This window comes from Varanus komodoensis, unplaced genomic scaffold (assembly GCF_004798865.1).
Source record: "Varanus komodoensis strain SLA01 unplaced genomic scaffold, ASM479886v1 scaffold48, whole genome shotgun sequence".
Classification (NCBI taxonomy): domain Eukaryota; kingdom Metazoa; phylum Chordata; class Lepidosauria; order Squamata; family Varanidae; genus Varanus; species Varanus komodoensis.
The window spans coordinates 5,171,259-5,189,227 of record NW_025336059.1 but is presented as its reverse complement, the minus strand read 5'-3'; the positions used below and the strand labels follow the sequence as shown (position 1 = coordinate 5,189,227).

At 53.5% G+C, this 17,969-nt stretch overlaps 1 protein-coding gene across 4 annotated transcripts in view; it reads right to left on the bottom strand.

The window, feature by feature from the left end:
* The window catches only part of SKI (SKI proto-oncogene), a 142,082-nt gene extending 124,818 nt beyond the window's left edge, over nt 1-17,264 (bottom strand). The window contains exon 1 of one of the 4 annotated variants that reach the window (XM_044445245.1): nt 16,101-17,264. In XM_044445245.1, the coding sequence (XP_044301180.1) occupies nt 16,101-17,069 (969 nt within the window). In that variant the 5' untranslated portion in view covers nt 17,070-17,264. The remainder of the gene's footprint in view (nt 1-16,100) is intronic. The other 3 variants (XM_044445246.1, XM_044445243.1, XM_044445244.1) reach the window with 3 other exon arrangements.
* Between the last annotated feature and the right edge of the window lie 705 nt (nt 17,265-17,969).

Sequence of the window (17,969 nt, the reverse complement as noted above, 5' to 3'; positions counted from 1 at the left end):
TTATGAATGGAGAAACAGAAGTATGCAGGTCAAATGCACTCACGGGATTTAACAATGTTACTAAAAAAAAAATCACAGTTTTGATAGTTGAGTGGAGGGGGGAACTTCGCAAATTTACAACAAAACTGTAAAGCAATTAAGGCAAGACACTTTGCACATGAACTTTAACTGCTAATTAAAAAACCCTTGCTTAATTGACTTCATTTGCATATCATTCAACTCAAGGCATAAATGGTTTGGGTAACACACACACATACACACTCACACACACATTCTTAACACGCCTCCCTCAATAAAGCAAGATGGCAGGTGAAAACAAACACGAGAAACTGAGCAATTCCAGGAGTTTCTCAAGGGAATGGAAGATGCTGGTCCTGTATCTTAATAATCGTTCCTTCAACAGTGTCAGTGACCTCTTTTGTACTACTTTTGGGGAATACATCTTTCAAAGACTCGTGAGGATGAAAGAACATGGAGCAACGGATCGCAGGGCTGCTGCTTTGCTGGCACACCTCCTGTGTGTCCTTCCACCTTTCTCTTTCTCCACCAGGGTGTTGCCAACAAGATCCGCTCCCATCAAAAACGAGCTTTTATGAGAAGCTGGACTCTACGCTCCGGAAAGCGGGAGCCTCCAACCAAACCAACTCCCCCCCTGGCATGGGGTCAGTCCACCCAAACTTGCCCACCCCCTTCTTCCAAGCAGCTTGGGGCGATTGAGACGGGGTTCTCCGCACAGCGTCCTCACAACCACAGGCTGAAGAAGAGTTGATGCTGAGGAAGAGCAGCTGTGTCTTTCCAAGACATTCTTTCCACGTTGCGCTCCGGGGTAATGCAGCTTGTAGGAGCAAGAGCAAACCGTGCTTGCAATGGCTTTCACCAGCTTCTAAGATGCCGAAGGCAGGCATTCTGCAAAAATGCAGCATGGGAAACAGTGCCAGAACCCTCAGTCCTGCACGGGGGACACAGTTTTAGCTCGGCACCCGCCCTGCTTTCCGAACTCCTGCACTTCAGCTGCCTTCCTGGTTGCCGTCTTGTTACACTCCGTCCCGAGGGCGAAGAATTTGACTTCAGGCACACCTGCATGCTCACGGCATGGAGGAAGCCAAGGACTCCAATGCCCATCAGCAGGCAGCGGCTGCCCTGCTACTACTGCTCCACAACTAGAAAAGGACCACATGCTAAACCTGCTGTTGCACAAACAGCAGGACCAGCTGCCTCGAATCTCCGGCACTGGAGTCAAGAGATGGCAAAAGCCACATGAAAGGTGCAGATTGCATCTCAAGCCGGATTCAGATATCATTCCAATGTAAATCAAGGGCAACTTCCTTTGAAGCAGACAGCATCACACCCTCCAAAAGCCATCCCAGGTGGAATCGGGGTTGGGGTCTCTGGCTTCTTCCACTTCTTCCTGGAGGAATGAGCCCTGTTGTGTTTTTTTAATGAGTTACGCCCTTTCCTCTCCCAACAGGCATTAGCATGCCTCCTCTTTCCACGCTTAAAAATGCTCTGGTCTTCAGGCGATTCGCCACAGCAGAGGCAAGGCTCACAAGCAGCCCATACACAAACCGGGACGCCCCCTCTGCACACTTTCTGTCGCTCCCCTTCGCTGCCTCCCTTGCATCTCCCAGCTATCCAGCTGGGACCCCGCTCCCCCCTACACTCACAAGCAGCTCATTCAGCACAGGGGAAGTCCCAGGATGCACCTCGCGAGGCGGCCGGGGAGCGCTGGGAGGGGGGCCGGGAGGGGAGGCAAAGTTTCAGACCGTGTGCACATGAGCAGGAAAAGGGGCGAGGAGGAGGAGGAGGCGGCTGCCGCCGGAGCAGTGGCTGTTGCGAGCCCACCTCCCGACCCGCCATTAACCAAAAGTTGGGATGTGTGTGGAAAGGGAAGGGAAGGGAAGGGATGGGACGGGGCGGGGCGACTTTTCCAAGGAAGCGCATTCTGGTCTGTGACTGACCACAAAATATTTAGCGGCATCCTTTCCAAGAGGCGCCCGGTGCCAAAACAGAAACAGCCATCAGAGGGTCTGGCGTTACAATTAACAGAGCGCATCTGGACACGGGTGCGGAGAGCCTGTCGGGGGGATCCCACGAAGCGGATTTCACCCAACAGTGCCTTCCTGCCCGCCCTTGCGATCCTTCGAGCCGCCCTCCGAGGGGTGGAAATCGGAGCCTTTAAAGCCCACTCCATCCTCCTCCTCCCCCGCTAGCCATGTGACATCACGGTGGTTTCCGTGGCAGCTCATTGTGATGTCACAGAGGACCCCGACTGAAGCAGGGAGGCGCTGGGGGGGGGGGGCCGAAGCCCCGGCAGGTCTTTTCTGGGGAAACAAAAGGCCCATTTTCCTGAAAAAGCCGCCAGCCAGGGCGCTTGTCAAGGCCCGCGAGGGACAAGCTTTGCTACCCCTGAAGAGCGAAGATGGCTCCCGCCACTGCATGCATGAATCTGGTCTCCTCTCACACACGGTGCAGCTGGGCAAGAGGCCCAGATGGTCCATGGGGGAACAACACCCCTCGTTGTGCACAAGGGTGTCCCCCTCCCCTCTTTTTGGATTAACGCTATGTTTGGCTCCATTCATGGACTCTCGGCAGCTCAAGCGGGGCCGCTGCGTCCTCACTCACGCGACGCAGAGACAGGGCCAGTCTGGCAGCTCACAAATGCGTATTTTAAGTTATCACTAGGTACACGTCCAAGGTTTTCGAGATAATGACGAAAGCTATTTGGACGTCAGTAGAAAAAAAATACCGAGGGGAAGCGTGTGCAAAGGGGGCTTCCAGGTATGAGGCTGAAAGCAATCCTGCTATATTTCTGCAGCATGGCCTTATTTATTTACAGGAATGATTTATTTACAGAAAATACTTTGATAGGGATGGCTTGCCAAAGTTAGAAGATTATCAGTGGATGCAAAACAACGCCCGTTTCCATAAACAAATAGAACTATACACAATGCCTTGTGCTCCATCAAGGCTACATCATTGCTTATGTTTGTCGGGGTGGGGGGGGGGAGTGACGGGGGTGTAAAATGTATAGTCACACAGATGCTACAAACACAAAATCTAGCCGTTCATATCTAGAGGTTATTCTCCGTTATTTTGTTGTTTCCCACGACGTATCCATAGAAAAAGAAGACTTAGAATAAAAATTGAGTGTTATACTAAAGTCATGAAGCTAGGAATATTAAAACGTGCGTAAGATTTTCCCTTGGTTGGGGGAAGGATGCTTTCCCATGTCCTTCCAAAAGCAAATTTATTGAAGTACAACGGGGCAAATGGAAGATGATGCAGTTGGATGAGAAGCTCTTAGGTTTGGGATTTCTGGGCTTTTCAACATTCTCTCATCACGTGACCCAAGAGTTTGATCCATTGTGTGCAGTCAGTCCTGTCCATAAGGATAGGGCCAAACTTCAGGAAAGCCAGAATGACGTAAGAACAGCCTCGGTGGATTATAGCTAGTCCACGGCTGCGCTCCTTCACCGGCCCAGCCAATTCTGGGGGGAAGACCACAGGTAGGTCACACATAGGCCAAGCATCCCCGGCACGCCTGTTCCGGCCTTCAGAAGCACATTACTGCGATCGGCGGCTTTCTCCTCTGTACATTTCTCCACTCCCCTTTTCAATGGCAGCCAGCACTAAATCATGCAGTATTCCATAAACCCTGTGAGGAACTTCCTTTTACTTGTCCTGACTCCCCCTCCCTTCAGCATGTCAGGCCACATTAAAGCAATTTTAAAAACTGCATCCACGGGCTCTCTCTCTCTCTCTCTCTCTCTCTCTGGATATTTTCTTGCCCTTCCACAACACACCTTTATTTTGTGCTTCTCTTAAATGGAAGGTTTAAAAAAAAAACCCCTAGGTAACTGAAGTTTACATAACATACCAGAGAAGAAAACATGGCATGTGCTAAGAAAAGACTGTGGAGCAGGAAAGCTCATGTTAACACTTCTTAAATGAGCTTCATTTTATTTATGCTCATTCTACTGGGAAACAGCATTTATTTGTCTCCACACACTTGCTAAGGGTTCCAGAAGGTCTTTCCCAGAATATCTTAAACTTCTGTGCAACACATACAGACAGGTGATTTGCTCACAAAAGAACTGGTACACAGAAGCTGGGGTGAATTACAAAGAAAAAGGCTTCATGGCTTGGTGTTGCAAAGTTAGCCAAGCCACGGCCAGCTGAGCTGCCCAGGGGAGAAGTCCTGGCCACTTCAGGGTAGACGAGCCATTTATAGCAAAAGAGAAGAGGCGACCCATCTCCACAAAAGGACAGCAAGTTGCAGAATATCTGTATAGCCATGCTGATATTCACAGATGCAAATATAAAGTAATTATTAGAACTGAAGCACATGTTTCCATGCTGGCCCCTCAGCCTGCTTTCTTGTGGGTGATCGTCTTTAAATCCGAATTAGACCAGCCAGGCCTTCATGCAGAGCATCCTCCGCAGGTAATTCCGGGCCAGCCCACGGGGCAGGTTCATGGGGGTGGGGGGAGGATGCAACCACCCTTCCCAAAGGTCTGCGTCCCTGTGCATTCCCCACGCCCTGCGTAAATGCTAGTCAACAGTGGAGTGAAGCTGCCCAGATGCAAAACACCCGGGCAGGAAGTGGGCTGGCTCTCCACACAACCCCTAGTCAATCACAGGTTGAGGTCCTCCTCAGAGATGGAGGGGGGGGGGGAGGCGGGAAACAGCTCCAACCTCATAAGATACACATCGGCACAGACTTCCTCGAGGAGGAAGCGGGGCGGGCCGCGACCGAGCAGCGTTTTCTTCACACTAAAATAAAACCCTTTATCAGCAGGGAAATGAAAATCCAGCGATGCCATTAAGACAGCTCTATATTCACATACCGAGGGAGGGTTTCCCCAGAATAAACTGCAGTGGAACTTTTCTGATGTTAAGCTGCTAATTACAATGGACTCCTTCCTCCCTGTTAGGCCTATTAATTAAAAGGTTTACCTCAATATAATACAGGGGAAATGCTGCAAAGTTTCTTTTCCTCATTTAAATAGGCTGAGCTGACAGGTAGGGAAAAAAGCACAGTAACGCATTGCAGGACCCACCATGAATCTCATGCCAATTTCATCTTTCCTGAACAGTATCGGATTTGTTTCCATGTGTATAGGAACAACAAACTCTGAGGTACTCAGCAACTTGGAAAGACGCGAAACAGCGCTCAAAGAGTAATTCCCATCAGGTGTATAGATTTTATTTCTGGAAGGACTGCTCATCAGCTTGGACGGCTGAACTCCACGAAAGTTCAGCACAGTGCTCAGTGTTTTCACATCACAAAGTTACATGTGGGTTGCAGTGCAATTCTCTCAGGGACTACTCAAGAACAAGCCCCTTCACATTGCAGGGTGCTTACTCCCGTGTAAGGAGATTGAGCATGGTAGCCTAAATGGCTTAAGTGCAAAATGTCCTTTATTGGCCGGCACTGGGATCGCAACCCATGCCAAGGGCCAGTTGGCACCCCGTCGTCACAAACGCATGTTTACAAACAGCAGACTTCTTGGCAAAAACCTCTTCTGGGCCTCCTCTTGAGTCTCCCAGCAGCATCTGGTTTCCCAGTATTGGAAAATGGACATTTGCTCTGATCCAGCAGGGCAGGGCTGACATCAGCCCAAGGAGCAAGCGGTCCTCACCAACGGTTTGAAAGAGACAAGCAACCCCCCCGCCCCCAAAAAAGTACTTTATCTAATTTCTCTCTCTGCCAGCAGCAAATACCCTTTCACCATGGGAAAAATTCCACACTGCTTTCTGCATGTGTTCGTTCAGATCAAGCCACAAGAAAAGAGCCATTCTTCTTAAAGTTACGCTGGGGGTGGGGGTGGGGGCAGTGGGAGCCACGACACAGGGTGTAATGTTGACGTGATGTGAGGGGCCAATGCGAACCAAAACCCAAGGCACCAATCCACTCCGCCTTGTCCTTCAGATGCTCAATACTTCTTACTTCTTTAATTGCAGCTTGGAAAGGCAAACCTCTAAATGTGCTAACGCAGCTGCCAACTTGAAGGTATAAACTTTACATCGCTTAACAATGGAAAACAAATCCACCCTAAATTTACACATGATCTTTTGAATGTTGCTGAAGTGTAACCATTTCGGTGAACAGAGAGAGGAAGGAAAGAGAAACAGGAAAGGAAAGAGAGAGATGAAGAAGAAAAAAAAGAGTACCGAGATCAAAGTGAGGAGGCTGGTCTGACACCTTCCTGGGCAGAGCGTGGCATTAATAAACCACACTGAAAAATTAACGAGGCATGCTGCAGCTGAGAGACAACAAACCCTTCTGGGGCGAAGATGGGGCTTTCTCCAGGCCTCCAGGGTGGGAGGCTGTAACTGAAGCTGCGAGGGTTACTTCTCCTGACTCGTCAGCAGACTGGAGCCTCTGTTAGACTTCCTAACACTTGATATCCTGTCTGCCCTTACTCAACTGTTTCAGACAGACATTACACAAACTGGCTGGCAAGAAGGGGACGGGGAAAGTTAGCGCGGCAACACAAGTCCGTGACCTTATTCTTTTAACATGAGAGGACTGGCTCAGGCAGAGGGTGGAGAATGAAAACAGAAAAGAGAAAGGGCAGGGGACTAGCAAAGGTATGCAAAGGTCTCCTTCCATCAGCGAGACTCAGCCTTAGGCATCCATGCCAAGACGCCAGCTACTCACGCCATGTATGATACGCAGATTGCTGATGCCCCGGTCCTCAAAAACCCTGTGCCACGAACGACTTCAGCACCCCTTGGCAAAAAAATATAAATGGCCACGGTTTGATTTTCTTAAAGCAACTTGGGAAACAAGTCATTACTTTGAACGGTTGTATTTCCACGAGGGTGGGCGCTAGCCAGGTTTGGATGTTTGACTATGAGCAAGAACGTTCCCATCAACCCTCCATAGTAAGGTTGCAACCCAATTAAATAAATTGTAATTGATTAGGTGTGTTTGAGCCAACTAATCTATTGATTATATTAGCACATGTAATTAATTATTTAACTAGCCTGGTCACTTCTTTCATGGAAGGAAGCGCCACACTCACAGGAGTCTTTCCATTCATAGAGACAATACTGGGGGCAGCCCCGTATTTCTCCTTCGCCCAAACATGGCACAGCGATCCTCTTCTTGGAAGAGGCATTCCCTCTTCCAAGGCATGGAAGAGGCATTCCCTCTTCCAAGGCATTCCCTCTTCCAAAGGATGCCTCTTCTAAGACAGGGTGTGCCTGATTCTTTCAGAAATCCTTGTAGTAAATTCTTAATTCAGGGTGAAATGTCCCAGCTGCTGGATGCTGTTTGAAGGCCGAAAGAAACTTTGGGGCCCCAGCTCCCATCTTGGGAAAACGTTCCAAGGGCACAGATCTCTGGATACCCTCCCTCTGCCATCGCAGCCAGCATGGTTCTTTCTGTGCCAAATAGGAGTCCAAAGATCCACTTGGCATTCTGGGGGAAGGAGGAGAAGGGGCAATACACCCCCTCCTCATGGGCAGGGGGAAACACTCAGACGGCCAGCCACGTGTCTGGAGAGCCAAGGATGTAGAAGATGCTTCCTCTGTGCTCCTCCCGCCTTCCGCTGAGTGTCCATAATCTGTCAGATTCAGCAGCTTACAATCCAGCCCACTGGATGCCCCCTTTAACTGATCAAATGGTACAGTCTGGCATTGGACAGCTAGGGAGAGGGAGATGGACCATTCCTCTAAAACAGGGATGCCCTTATCTGTATTACTGCATTTATGGAGGCATCCCTATGGTGAAGGTAATCTAGGAAGCTCAGAAATCAATAAAACATTGACCTATAGTAGAAAACAATAAGAATCAAAATATAATTAAAAGATTTTAAATGGAGAGATTCAAGCTATAAGGCCTACATTATTTAAAAGGATGGATGTGGTGGAGGAATGAGGTCTTCTCCTGGCACAAAATGACTGAAAGGATTGTGCCAGGAGAGCTGTCAGGGACAGCTGTTCTATCAACAGGGGGCCACCACCAGAAAGACCCGCTCCTTCGTGGCCGGCCACCTCACTTCCTTTGGCAGGGGCTCTTTCAGCAGAAGCTCTTGGGTTCAAGGTGCTAGTGAGCAGCTAGAGGAGAGACAAACCTTGGGACCAGGACAAACCTGGTCCCAAGGTGCTTAAGGCTTTAAAGGCTAAACCCAGCACTTACAATGGGACCCTAGGAGGAAAAGGCCCACTGGGCATTTTTGCTTTGCTTCCTTCCACCTTAGTCGGGGGCCAACACCAGAGGTGCCATGCATTTCATCCTCAGACACAACCACCAATACTCTGCAAGACTTTGAGCTGCATCCAAAGGCACGCAAGAGCTATATTGAGACATTACAGACAAGGTTATGTTGTGACGCTGGATGGAAAGATTTCCGGATCGCCACTATTCGCGTTGTTGAGCTGCAGGTAAATGACCGACTGTGACAATTACTCTCCAGGTGTTGCAAAGGCAGAATCCACCTCTGGCCAGAGGTGCAAGTGCGCAGAAGAAGAATCCTCAACTATCTCAAAGGAGAGCTTGCTTCGCAAAGGTTCCCCGCACTGCAAGACCATTTCTGCACCAGAATGGGTTCATGCTGTGACTGGCCAACTGGCACCCTGCCTTAAATCAATAGCAGGAAAGGACACAGATGCGGAATGAATGAATGAACTGGGTGACTTTGTGCAGATATGGAGAGAGCCCAAGGTCTCCACGATGCGTAATGGTGATAGCAGTTTCGGCACGTGTCGCCCTGAATTTAGCAACTCCACTGGTAACCCTGAGCAACTGCACACAGGAGGATGAGTCGACTCAAGGAAGAGGGGTGGGCAGCTTCCATGTAGCCTGAAGTGCCTGATCCTGCCTAAACTTGGAAGCTAAGCAGGGTCAGGCCTGGGCAGAAGTGGGATGGGTGACTTGAATGTATGATTCTATGATTATTGCTGTCAACTGCCCAGAGAGCTTTGGCTACGGGCAGTATAAAAATGTAACAACAACAACAACAACAATAATAATACCAGCCAGTGTTGTCTCCATGCTAACTCTGGAGGAAGGAATACCTCTCCCTCACCCAAGGCTTCACCTTTCCAGAACCATCAGCAGCTGCAATGCCACTCTGGCTGTGGAGGATGGAACTTCCCCTCCACCATGGCCGGGGGCACCATGGCCGTGGCTGTCAGGCTACAAGCCCCTCGACGGACAGCGGGGAGAGAGGAGCCGGCTTCTTCACCAGACTGCTTCATGTCAACACCAAAAAGAGGTAACGATATCACCGAGCAAATGTCCCGGAGCTCCCAAGCCTGCGTGGCATGTTCCTCGAAATATATTTTTAAAAATGTCTGCCCTGGGAAACCAGCCACTGAGAAAAGGATGCCATCTTGAGTGCTGTTTTCTGGTAGAAACACAGGATACAAATCCAAGCAAGCGAGACACGCTACCCTGTTCACCTGAGACACTCCTTCCCTCAACACCTGGAATACAGGAGAGTTCAGTTCCAGCAGGGCACAACCAGTCTGACATGGTACAGCCCCGACAAGACCCAACTGCTTCGTCAACAACTAGGCTTTTAAAACTCCAAATGATGCATGGAGCCAGTCCCTTCTATTAGTCGCCAGGGCGCTGGATTTTAACATTGATTGATTTCCGGGCGAAACTCTCTGCTTTCTAGCTAAAGCAGCTTATACAATTGCCCTTAAAGAAGTAACCATATTCTAAAAAATGGGATATTTATCCTTCCTTCACCACCCTATTACTTGCCATTAAATTTAAATCAATGGGGTGAGAAATGGGGGTGGGGGTGAAAATAGAACACGCACCTTCAAAGCAATGAAAAGCCACTTTTCATAGCTGGCCTCCCAAATAAACATAAAAAAGGGCACATGCTCAAAATCTACCGTATCAATGCCATTATTTTCTGGTCTCCCTGCAAACCGAAGACTTTCGTGAGAGCAGCAGCCTGAGGCAGCAGAATGGAATGCAAAGATTACCTGTACAAAGATGGCAATGTTTACTCCTCAGGTTCAGAGAAACATATAAAAATGCCTTTTCCCCACACACACAAAAGGAAGGGGGATAGAATCTCGGGAACAATGGCAGGAAAGTTTGCCTAGATCTTATTCAGCGTAATAAGGTCCCCATATGTTTCAGGCAATGTGAAAGGCAAACTCATGGATGAGGAATGCTTCCTCTAACCGAAAGCCAAATCGATTTATGTTCCCAAGTCCTCCCCGCTAAAATAAATTAGCCCTATTAATTGGAAGGGGGGTTTCCTAGAACCAGGTTTATTCGTTGAACTTTTGGCACATTCTAAGCCTTCGAAGGGCTTAACTGCAGAAAAGAAAAGGGATACAACAGTAACCTAAGCAGAGTTGGCAAGGGCCCTTAATGCCGCCAAGTCCAAGCGCCTGCTCCGCTTCCACATGTGGTCATCCATCCTGCTGCAGGCCCTCACCTCCCTTGCTTAGCAAGGGTGCCTCGACCTGCTTGCACAAGGTATAGCTAGGGAGAGACCCAAGCCTCACCTGTTCAAACCAGAGGGATTCTTCCTCCAGTAGCTCACCGCTAAAGGTGCCTGACCAGGTAAGAAGTCCTCGCTACACGAAAACCTATCTATCCAGCACGCCTCAACTAAACCTGATGATGAAAGATCACGGTTTGCTTGCGTAAGGGCGGCAGACGAAAATATCGGCGCACAGGGCAAAAAGGTGAGAGAGCCCAGAAGAAAAGGATGTCACGAGAGCTCGTCAGCACAGGCACGGTGCAACCCACAAGCTGCGCCTGCTCCTGGCCAAGAGCTGTCCACAGGAGGCCTCTGAAATCACGCAACCGATACGCAGCATCCTAGAAGAGCAGCGCCGGAAGCGCTCGAGACGGCCATCGGGTGCCAGTGCAGGGCTCCGAGACAAAGCATCCTTCTTATGTGGCTGGCAGTGCCAACCCGCATGCAATCCAGAGCCTGTGACACGCTGGAGACACTTTCGAAACGTAACAGGACTCGCTCACCGACTCTCCAGGACCTGTGGCACTGAGAAACTCTGTGCATGCAAGGCGTGGGGGGGCGATGGTGGAAACGGATGCGCACCCTCCACTTCTGGCATGCCTGCCACAGCCCCCAGAGGGGATGGCGCCGTGCAGAGATGCGCACCCTCCACTTCTGGCATGCATGCCACAGCCGACAGCCGCACAAGTTCACAGAGACTGCAATCCTTAGTGTGCCCCAAAAGCTGGTCGCCCAGCCTGAACAGGCTTCCGCCCTTTGGTCTCTGCCTGACGTGCCTTTCACTGGCTTGGAAGGGACTGTTCCTCGGTGCAGGCGAGGAACCTCCTCAGCTGGGACAGTTTGCACAGGACCTTCCCAAGCAGGCCGTCAACCCCGGAGGATGCCACGCCTTGGGTGCGCGCTGCATGTGTGACAGACAGACAGACAGACGTCACTTCCTCTTCCCATCCATCCAGTGAGGGCTGTTCCCCAGACCACTGTTTCTCTACCCAGGTGCAATGAAAATGTCTGCCTGGGGTGCTTTGCCCAGGTGGAAAGGTAATGCTGCAAGGGGCAGCACTTCCCCAAGGAGCGCATGCAGAGGGAAATAATTAGGCATGCGGTTGTCCCAGGAGCCCTGCACACCCCTGGCGAGAAGCAGGCACCTGGCAAGAAGACCCCACAGGCTATGCACGATGTGGGGGCCGTAGATAGCATTCCCTGCGGGGACCCCTATCGGATGATGAATGCCAGGGCTACTTGGGCCGGCCGGTGAGGGACAGGCAGCAGGTAGGTCTCTTCCGCGCACTCCAAGACGACGTGTGAGTAGCGAAGGAGGCGCACGTCGCACAGGCCGCGGAGAAGAGCATGAGCGGGAGGGAAGGGGAGATGGGGAAGAGGCGGGAGGACGAGGGTCATGGAGGCCAGTCCCGCAACGCAAGAGCCGCCAGCTGTTACCTTACAGCCCTCAGAGAACGGGGTCCTACCCTCCACACATTAAAAATTAAGAACGAACAGCCCTGCTTCCAGCAGAACCGGTCAGAGCCCTGCACGCATTTTTGATTTCCAAGGCTGTGGTTTTGGGAAAGAGGCAGAAGCTGGAGAAGAGCAGGCGGGGAAGGGGAAGGGGAAGGGTGCAGGGAAGCCGAGCAGCACATTTTCTAGGAACAAAGCTAACGAACAAAGTCCAGAAGGTGAAGGGGATTAGGGGGACTCAAGATGTCCACGTAGGAATGATTAAGCCCAAGGAAAGCAAACAACTTGCATGCAGAAACCGAGCAGGGCTGGGAAGGGCTAAACTCAGCGGACTCGCCCTCCCCTCTGAGGGCTGCTGCTTTTATGGCAGGGCTCCCATCCCTACGGAGCCCGTCCCATCCCGAAGCACACCCATGATGTCTTGCGAGAATTGCCCTGATGCAGGAGACCAGCCCAGGAGATCCCCAGCGTCAGCACTTCTTTGACAAAGCCAAGCACCCCTGGGAGTTGGCAAGCAAGCAGCAAGCATTTGCACCTCCCAGACGATGCTGGACAACAACAGCCATCATCCCCCCTGCTGGCTAGAGCTGATGGAAGGTGTGACTCCGACCCCATTTGGCAAGCCGCGGTTCTCCACCTCCCCGCCGATTATCGTCTTTGGGGATCCTGCAGAAAGTCTTCCGGGAGGACAAAAAGATACAACTCACACAGATCCACTCCAGGAGGCCAGTCCACAGGGCTGCTTCAGGGAAGTATCTCCACAGACAAACGACAACAAGCACTGCCGCAGCAGCAGCTGCTGCGAGCAACAATTTCTTCTCTTTGCACGTAAATAGAAAACATGCTACTCCCACCCAGGAATGGAGACACCTCCAAGCAGAGACACCCTGGTGACAACTCGCACGCAGCGCAAACCGCACAGAGGGACACGAGGTTTACGGACAGCTGTAATCGAAACACGCAGATGCACCCAGTGAAGCATGAGCTGAGTTGGCAGCAGTCAAAACAGGTAAATACGAGCAACCAAGCAGAGGATGAAGTGGGTTTCCTTCGCCCCATTCGCACCACGGCCTCGCGAAGAAAACCCAAATCGCATTTGCCTCTGGCCACAATCCGACAACCCTGAAGCTAGCGAGCTTTTACCCTCTGGATGCGTAGACGCTGCAATGGGAAACCATCTTAGCATGGGGTGTTCTGTTGGCCATGTCTGGAAGAACCAGAATTTGGGCAAACGGAGCCCAAACGTGAGAGAAGCCACTCTTTGCCTGAAATGCCAAGCAGCCAAGCCAAAGGTCTTCTCAAGAGTAAAGCAGAAGGGTCTATGGCTGAATCCAAAGCCTTGAAACCGAGCCTAAGCTCTTGAGTTCCAGCCTAGTCTTTCAGACCAAGCTGTTCGCATCTGTACACATGGCCTCTCGGCTTTGCCACAGCTTCTGGAAACCAAAGCAAATGCTCCTTATTTCTGTCTTGCTGGAGAGACTTCAAACAACACTCTGAGTCAGAGGAAACGATTCCACAAAAAGCAGCCCTGAGAGTTTCAACACCCCCGCTCAAGTCCTTCCCTCCCTTAGCACAAGTATCTCCCCCAGATCTCTGAGAGGGACAATCCCCCCCTCTTTCCCTGGTCAAACCTGACCCCCCTGCCCGATCAACTCCACACCATTGCTTTTCCGAGAACCAGCTGAAAGTCCGACATCAACTCTGGCCACATTCGCTGGTACACAGGCTGGAGCTTACAGGGTCTCTTCTCCGTAAGATCTACTGTTATTTTCTGGAACCGCAGGGTCTCCAGGGGCAAAAGAGGCACTCTCGAAAGCAATCCATTCTCAGCCCATTCTGAATTTTGCTTGGGAAGACGCTGTTGCACCAGCCGGCACTGGAGAACACAGACGGTCCGCAGCCCTTTCTCATAACAATGCACGCCCGTTCATCCTGAGCCTTTCTTAATTCATTTCAGCGGTATAATTTAGGGTGGTAAAGGAGGGGGAGGCTGTGATTTTATTGCTACTATAGGTAAGTAACTTAGAGGCAGAAACCCTTGCCTGGCCGCTATAAATTACACAGAGGTCTACCGGCAAATTCACCCTTCGGCCTGACACTTAACAGTCTGACAGACGCAATTTTAGCATCGAATGATGTCAGGATAGCCATCCATATCCAGGAAAAAAACAAAACCCCAACACTCCATCACCAAGCTCAAAGTCAGTTTGAGAACTTCACTTCCAGCTTCTGCTACTTTCCACATTCACAACGCATGCATTAAAATGTAATTGAAATGGTAACTGAAAAGAAAGGGGGCAAGGGATGAATATACATGGCTGATTCCAACAGCCCCAGATAAGATCCTACTGCATCACCCAAGATTTTGGATTGAGAACGACCCCTTGCTTGTGTGGCCCAGAATGGAATGCAAGCCTTCAAAAAGAAGTCCCTCTTTTTACACACACACACACACACCCATTTCCACTGCTGCTCCTCTCCCCATTCATACCCATAATGACTGTCAGCCCCCAACCTGCCACTTTTAGCACATGATTAGCTGGAGATAGACAAGCGTTAAGAACACATCCTCCTCTGCCGTGTGAGATTATGCGGGTCCTTCCTTCTTCCCAGCGTTCCTGCCACAGCTTTTGAACCCAGGCTCTGGAGGAGAAAACAGGGACTGGTTTCTCTGTGCTAAAAGTGGGGGAAGCGGGGCTGTGATTAAGGTTCTTCGCTTGTTTATTTGTGGCCTGCCTGGATGTGTGTGGGCACATTTTTCTCCAAAACAGGCGTGGGGGAGTTTAAAAGAGGGAAAAGTCTTCACTGGACATGCCTCAAGCAGCATTAAACAAGTCTCCCTGCTGCAAATTTCCACGATTCCACGTCGCCCAAGGAGCTCTACACACTGAACGAATCGGCCGGAGTGCTCCATGTTGGTACATCTCGCATTCTGTTGCTCGCCCATTACATGCGCCCGGCTAGTCGGATATCCTCTCTCTGCCCCTTCCAGAGGCCCGCCACATTCCTAGCCTTTGAGCTGACCAGTGCCAAGGCAGCATGGCCTCCCTTACCCCCCAACCACCAACCCTAGGGATTCTGGGAACTGAAAGCTGCGGACTAAATAAAGACTATCTTGTACCCATGCACTTTTCAGCTGCCTGCTTGGGCAGGTTCCACAATCGCCTGGCATAATTTGAAAGCTGCAGCAGCAGCAGCACCCTGCCCCAGACACGTTCGTTTCCTGCATTCGTATATAACCCACACACAAGCTACTTTCTGGGCCCGACATTAGTGGGCATCCAAAAGACACAATCCAGTCAGCACACACAGAACAGGCGCCGACACGATTTGCAAGCACACCGAACTGCTGCAGCATAAAATCAATCTGGTTAACTGCCAATGCCGCGCTTTGGAAGCTGGCGAGGTTATTCAGCTATCGCGCCCCCCATGTCGGCACACTTCTGGAGAGAAGTCTGGGGCGTCTATCGATCAGCCCCCATTCCTTGGTTCTGCACTATGGCATAGCGTGCACGTGTCTTTCAGTGAATGCACAGAGCCAAAGGAACAGCCTGAGGCGAGGCAGGCGGGCGGTTAAAGCTGGCTCCAGCCCTACTGGTGCAGACAAACTCCAGAAGCAAACACTGGTAGTCCGAAACAGTAAGAGTCACCCCCACCTCCAATAAAAAAAAGGGGGGGACACCAGGGAAAACCAAAAGACTGATTGCCAAGGACACGGGACCTGCCTGGAATCAGCCGCCTGAACCAACAATAAACCAAGCGAGATAAAGCCCTCCCTGCGGGGCGCAACGGATCCCGAGTCCAAGGGATCCCTCTTGGGCCTGAGACTGTTCCTGAACATTGTTCCGGCTCCGCAAGTCCCCGGGGCCGTGCTCGGCCGGTGGTGGCACTCCTGCAGCTGAGTTTCTGAACGGCCGCCGCCACCACAGCACCCCTGCTCGGACGGGGCGCTCGGCCGCCCGAGGGGTGACCCCAAGGGGCTGGGGGGAGCGCGCTGCGGCCGGCCTGGACCAGACCCGCTGCCTTCAAAGAGGGGGGAAGCCCACCTGGCGGGCGGGACGAGGTCTCCCCGCGGGGGGCGCCTCACGGCCGGCTGCAAGGCTGCCCCCGGCCGCCCCTTCCCCAAGGGGCCCTCCGCGCACCCCCGAGCCCGGAGCCGGGGCGCAGCCGCGCACTCACCCTGGGCGCTTTCCTCTTGTACCGGTTGCTGTAGTCGAACTTCTCCTTCATCTCGTCCAAGCACTGGCCCAGCCGGGCTTTCTCCTCCTTGCCGGCGTAATCCTGGCTGAGGAGGATGTAGGCGCGCCAGTTGGCCGAGTCGAAGCCCCAGTGGCAAGTCCGGTTCTCCAGGGACTTGTGCGAGTGGATGACGAACTTGTGCGGCGGGTACATGAGCCGGCAGTCCAGGCACTGGATGCACGCGGCGCCGGGGCTGCTGTACAGCTCGGGCACCACCAGTCCCTTGCACTTGCCGAAGCACTCGTGGTACACCTTGAAGCTGCGCTCGGTCAGCTCCAGCTCCAGCTCCAGCGGGCCCCCGTGCGCGCCGCCCGGGTACTCCTTCTTGCAGCGGCCCGGCGGGTAGGCGCCGCCGTAGAGCAGCGCGTTGCAGAGGCGCTCGGCGTCCGTCTTGGTGATGAGTCCGCAGGAGGGCGCCGAGAAGGGCAGGATGCCCATGACTTTCAGGATCTCGAGCTGGTCGGCCGTGCAGCGCGAGCAGTAGATGTGCAGCTCGTCGCAGACGGCGTTGATCTGCTGCAGCGAGAAGTCGCGCAGCACCGAGTTGAGGATCTGCGGCAGGCAGAGGCGCTTCTCGCCGCCCACCACGAAGCACGAGATGGTCTCGCCCTCCAGCACGGTCTCGCAGCGCTCCGTCGAGCGGTCCGAGGGCATGAAGAAGGGGCCCGGCATCACCGCCGGCGGCTGGATGGGCGGCAAGTGCAGCACCGGCTCCGCCGAGGACGGGGGCGCCGCCGCCGCCGCCGCCGCGGGCTCCTTGCCGTGCTCGCGCTTGTACAGCTCCTGCGCCCAGCGCGCCGAGAAGGCGGCCGGGCCGCCCAGCGAGCTCATGGAGCTGAGATGAAACTGCTCCAAGGTCTTCTGCAGGCCGGGATGGGGCTGGAAGCTGCTCCGCGCCACAGCCTCCATCTTAGACGCCGCCGCCGCCGCCGTCCCTGCCTGGCCGCGCCGCTGCCTCGCCCCCGCCGACCGAGAAACGGAAGCCGCCGCCGCTCTCCGTCGAGGACGAGCGCGAAGGGGGAGGCCGCCAAGAGCCAGGGAGCCCCGGTCTCGAGTAAATGTCTCCAAGGCGCGCCGGGGCGCGGGGCGTCAGCGAGGAAGCCCCCGCAACAACCGCGCCGCGCTCCGCTAGCGGGGCTGGGAGGGGAATCCGCCAGACCTCATCTCTTCCAGCCAGCGGAATTCCTCCCGGGGGGCTGCGCCGCTCGCCGGACGCCCCTCTGGAAGTTTGGCGTCGCTCCTGCGCGTCCCGCTTATCCCCCGGCGCAAAAGGGACCCCGAGGCGGGGGGGAAGAGGGGGGCCCACTCCGGGGGAGGGGCAGCTCTCCCTTCATAAAAGAGACGCGGCTGCAGGAGGGGAGAAGTTCCGAAAAGAAAAAGCGCGCCGCCCGCTCACGCCGGCGCTCCGCTTCCCATCCCCATTCGAGCCTGCAGTCTCCCGGGCGGGCGCGCGCGCCCCCCCCGCACACACACGCCCGCACGCACGCCCGCGCGCCCCCCGCACACACACACACACACACACACGCACGCCCGTCGCACGCGAAGCGAAGCGAAGCGCAGCGCAGCCCGCCCTCCCCGCGGCCGCCGGCGAATCTGGAGCGGCGCCGGGCGGGCGCTGCCGAGTTAATCGAGCCGGCGAGGGCCGAGGGCAGCCCGAGCGGCGGCCGCGTCCGGCGTCGCCAGCGAACTCGCCGCGTCTGCGGGCATGTCCAGCGCGGGGCGGAAGCAACGTGCGCGGGGCGGGGAGGCGCCCGGCCGCCTGGCGCGGCGCCCGCCGCTCGCGCTCCGCGTCCCCCGCGCCCCCGCCGA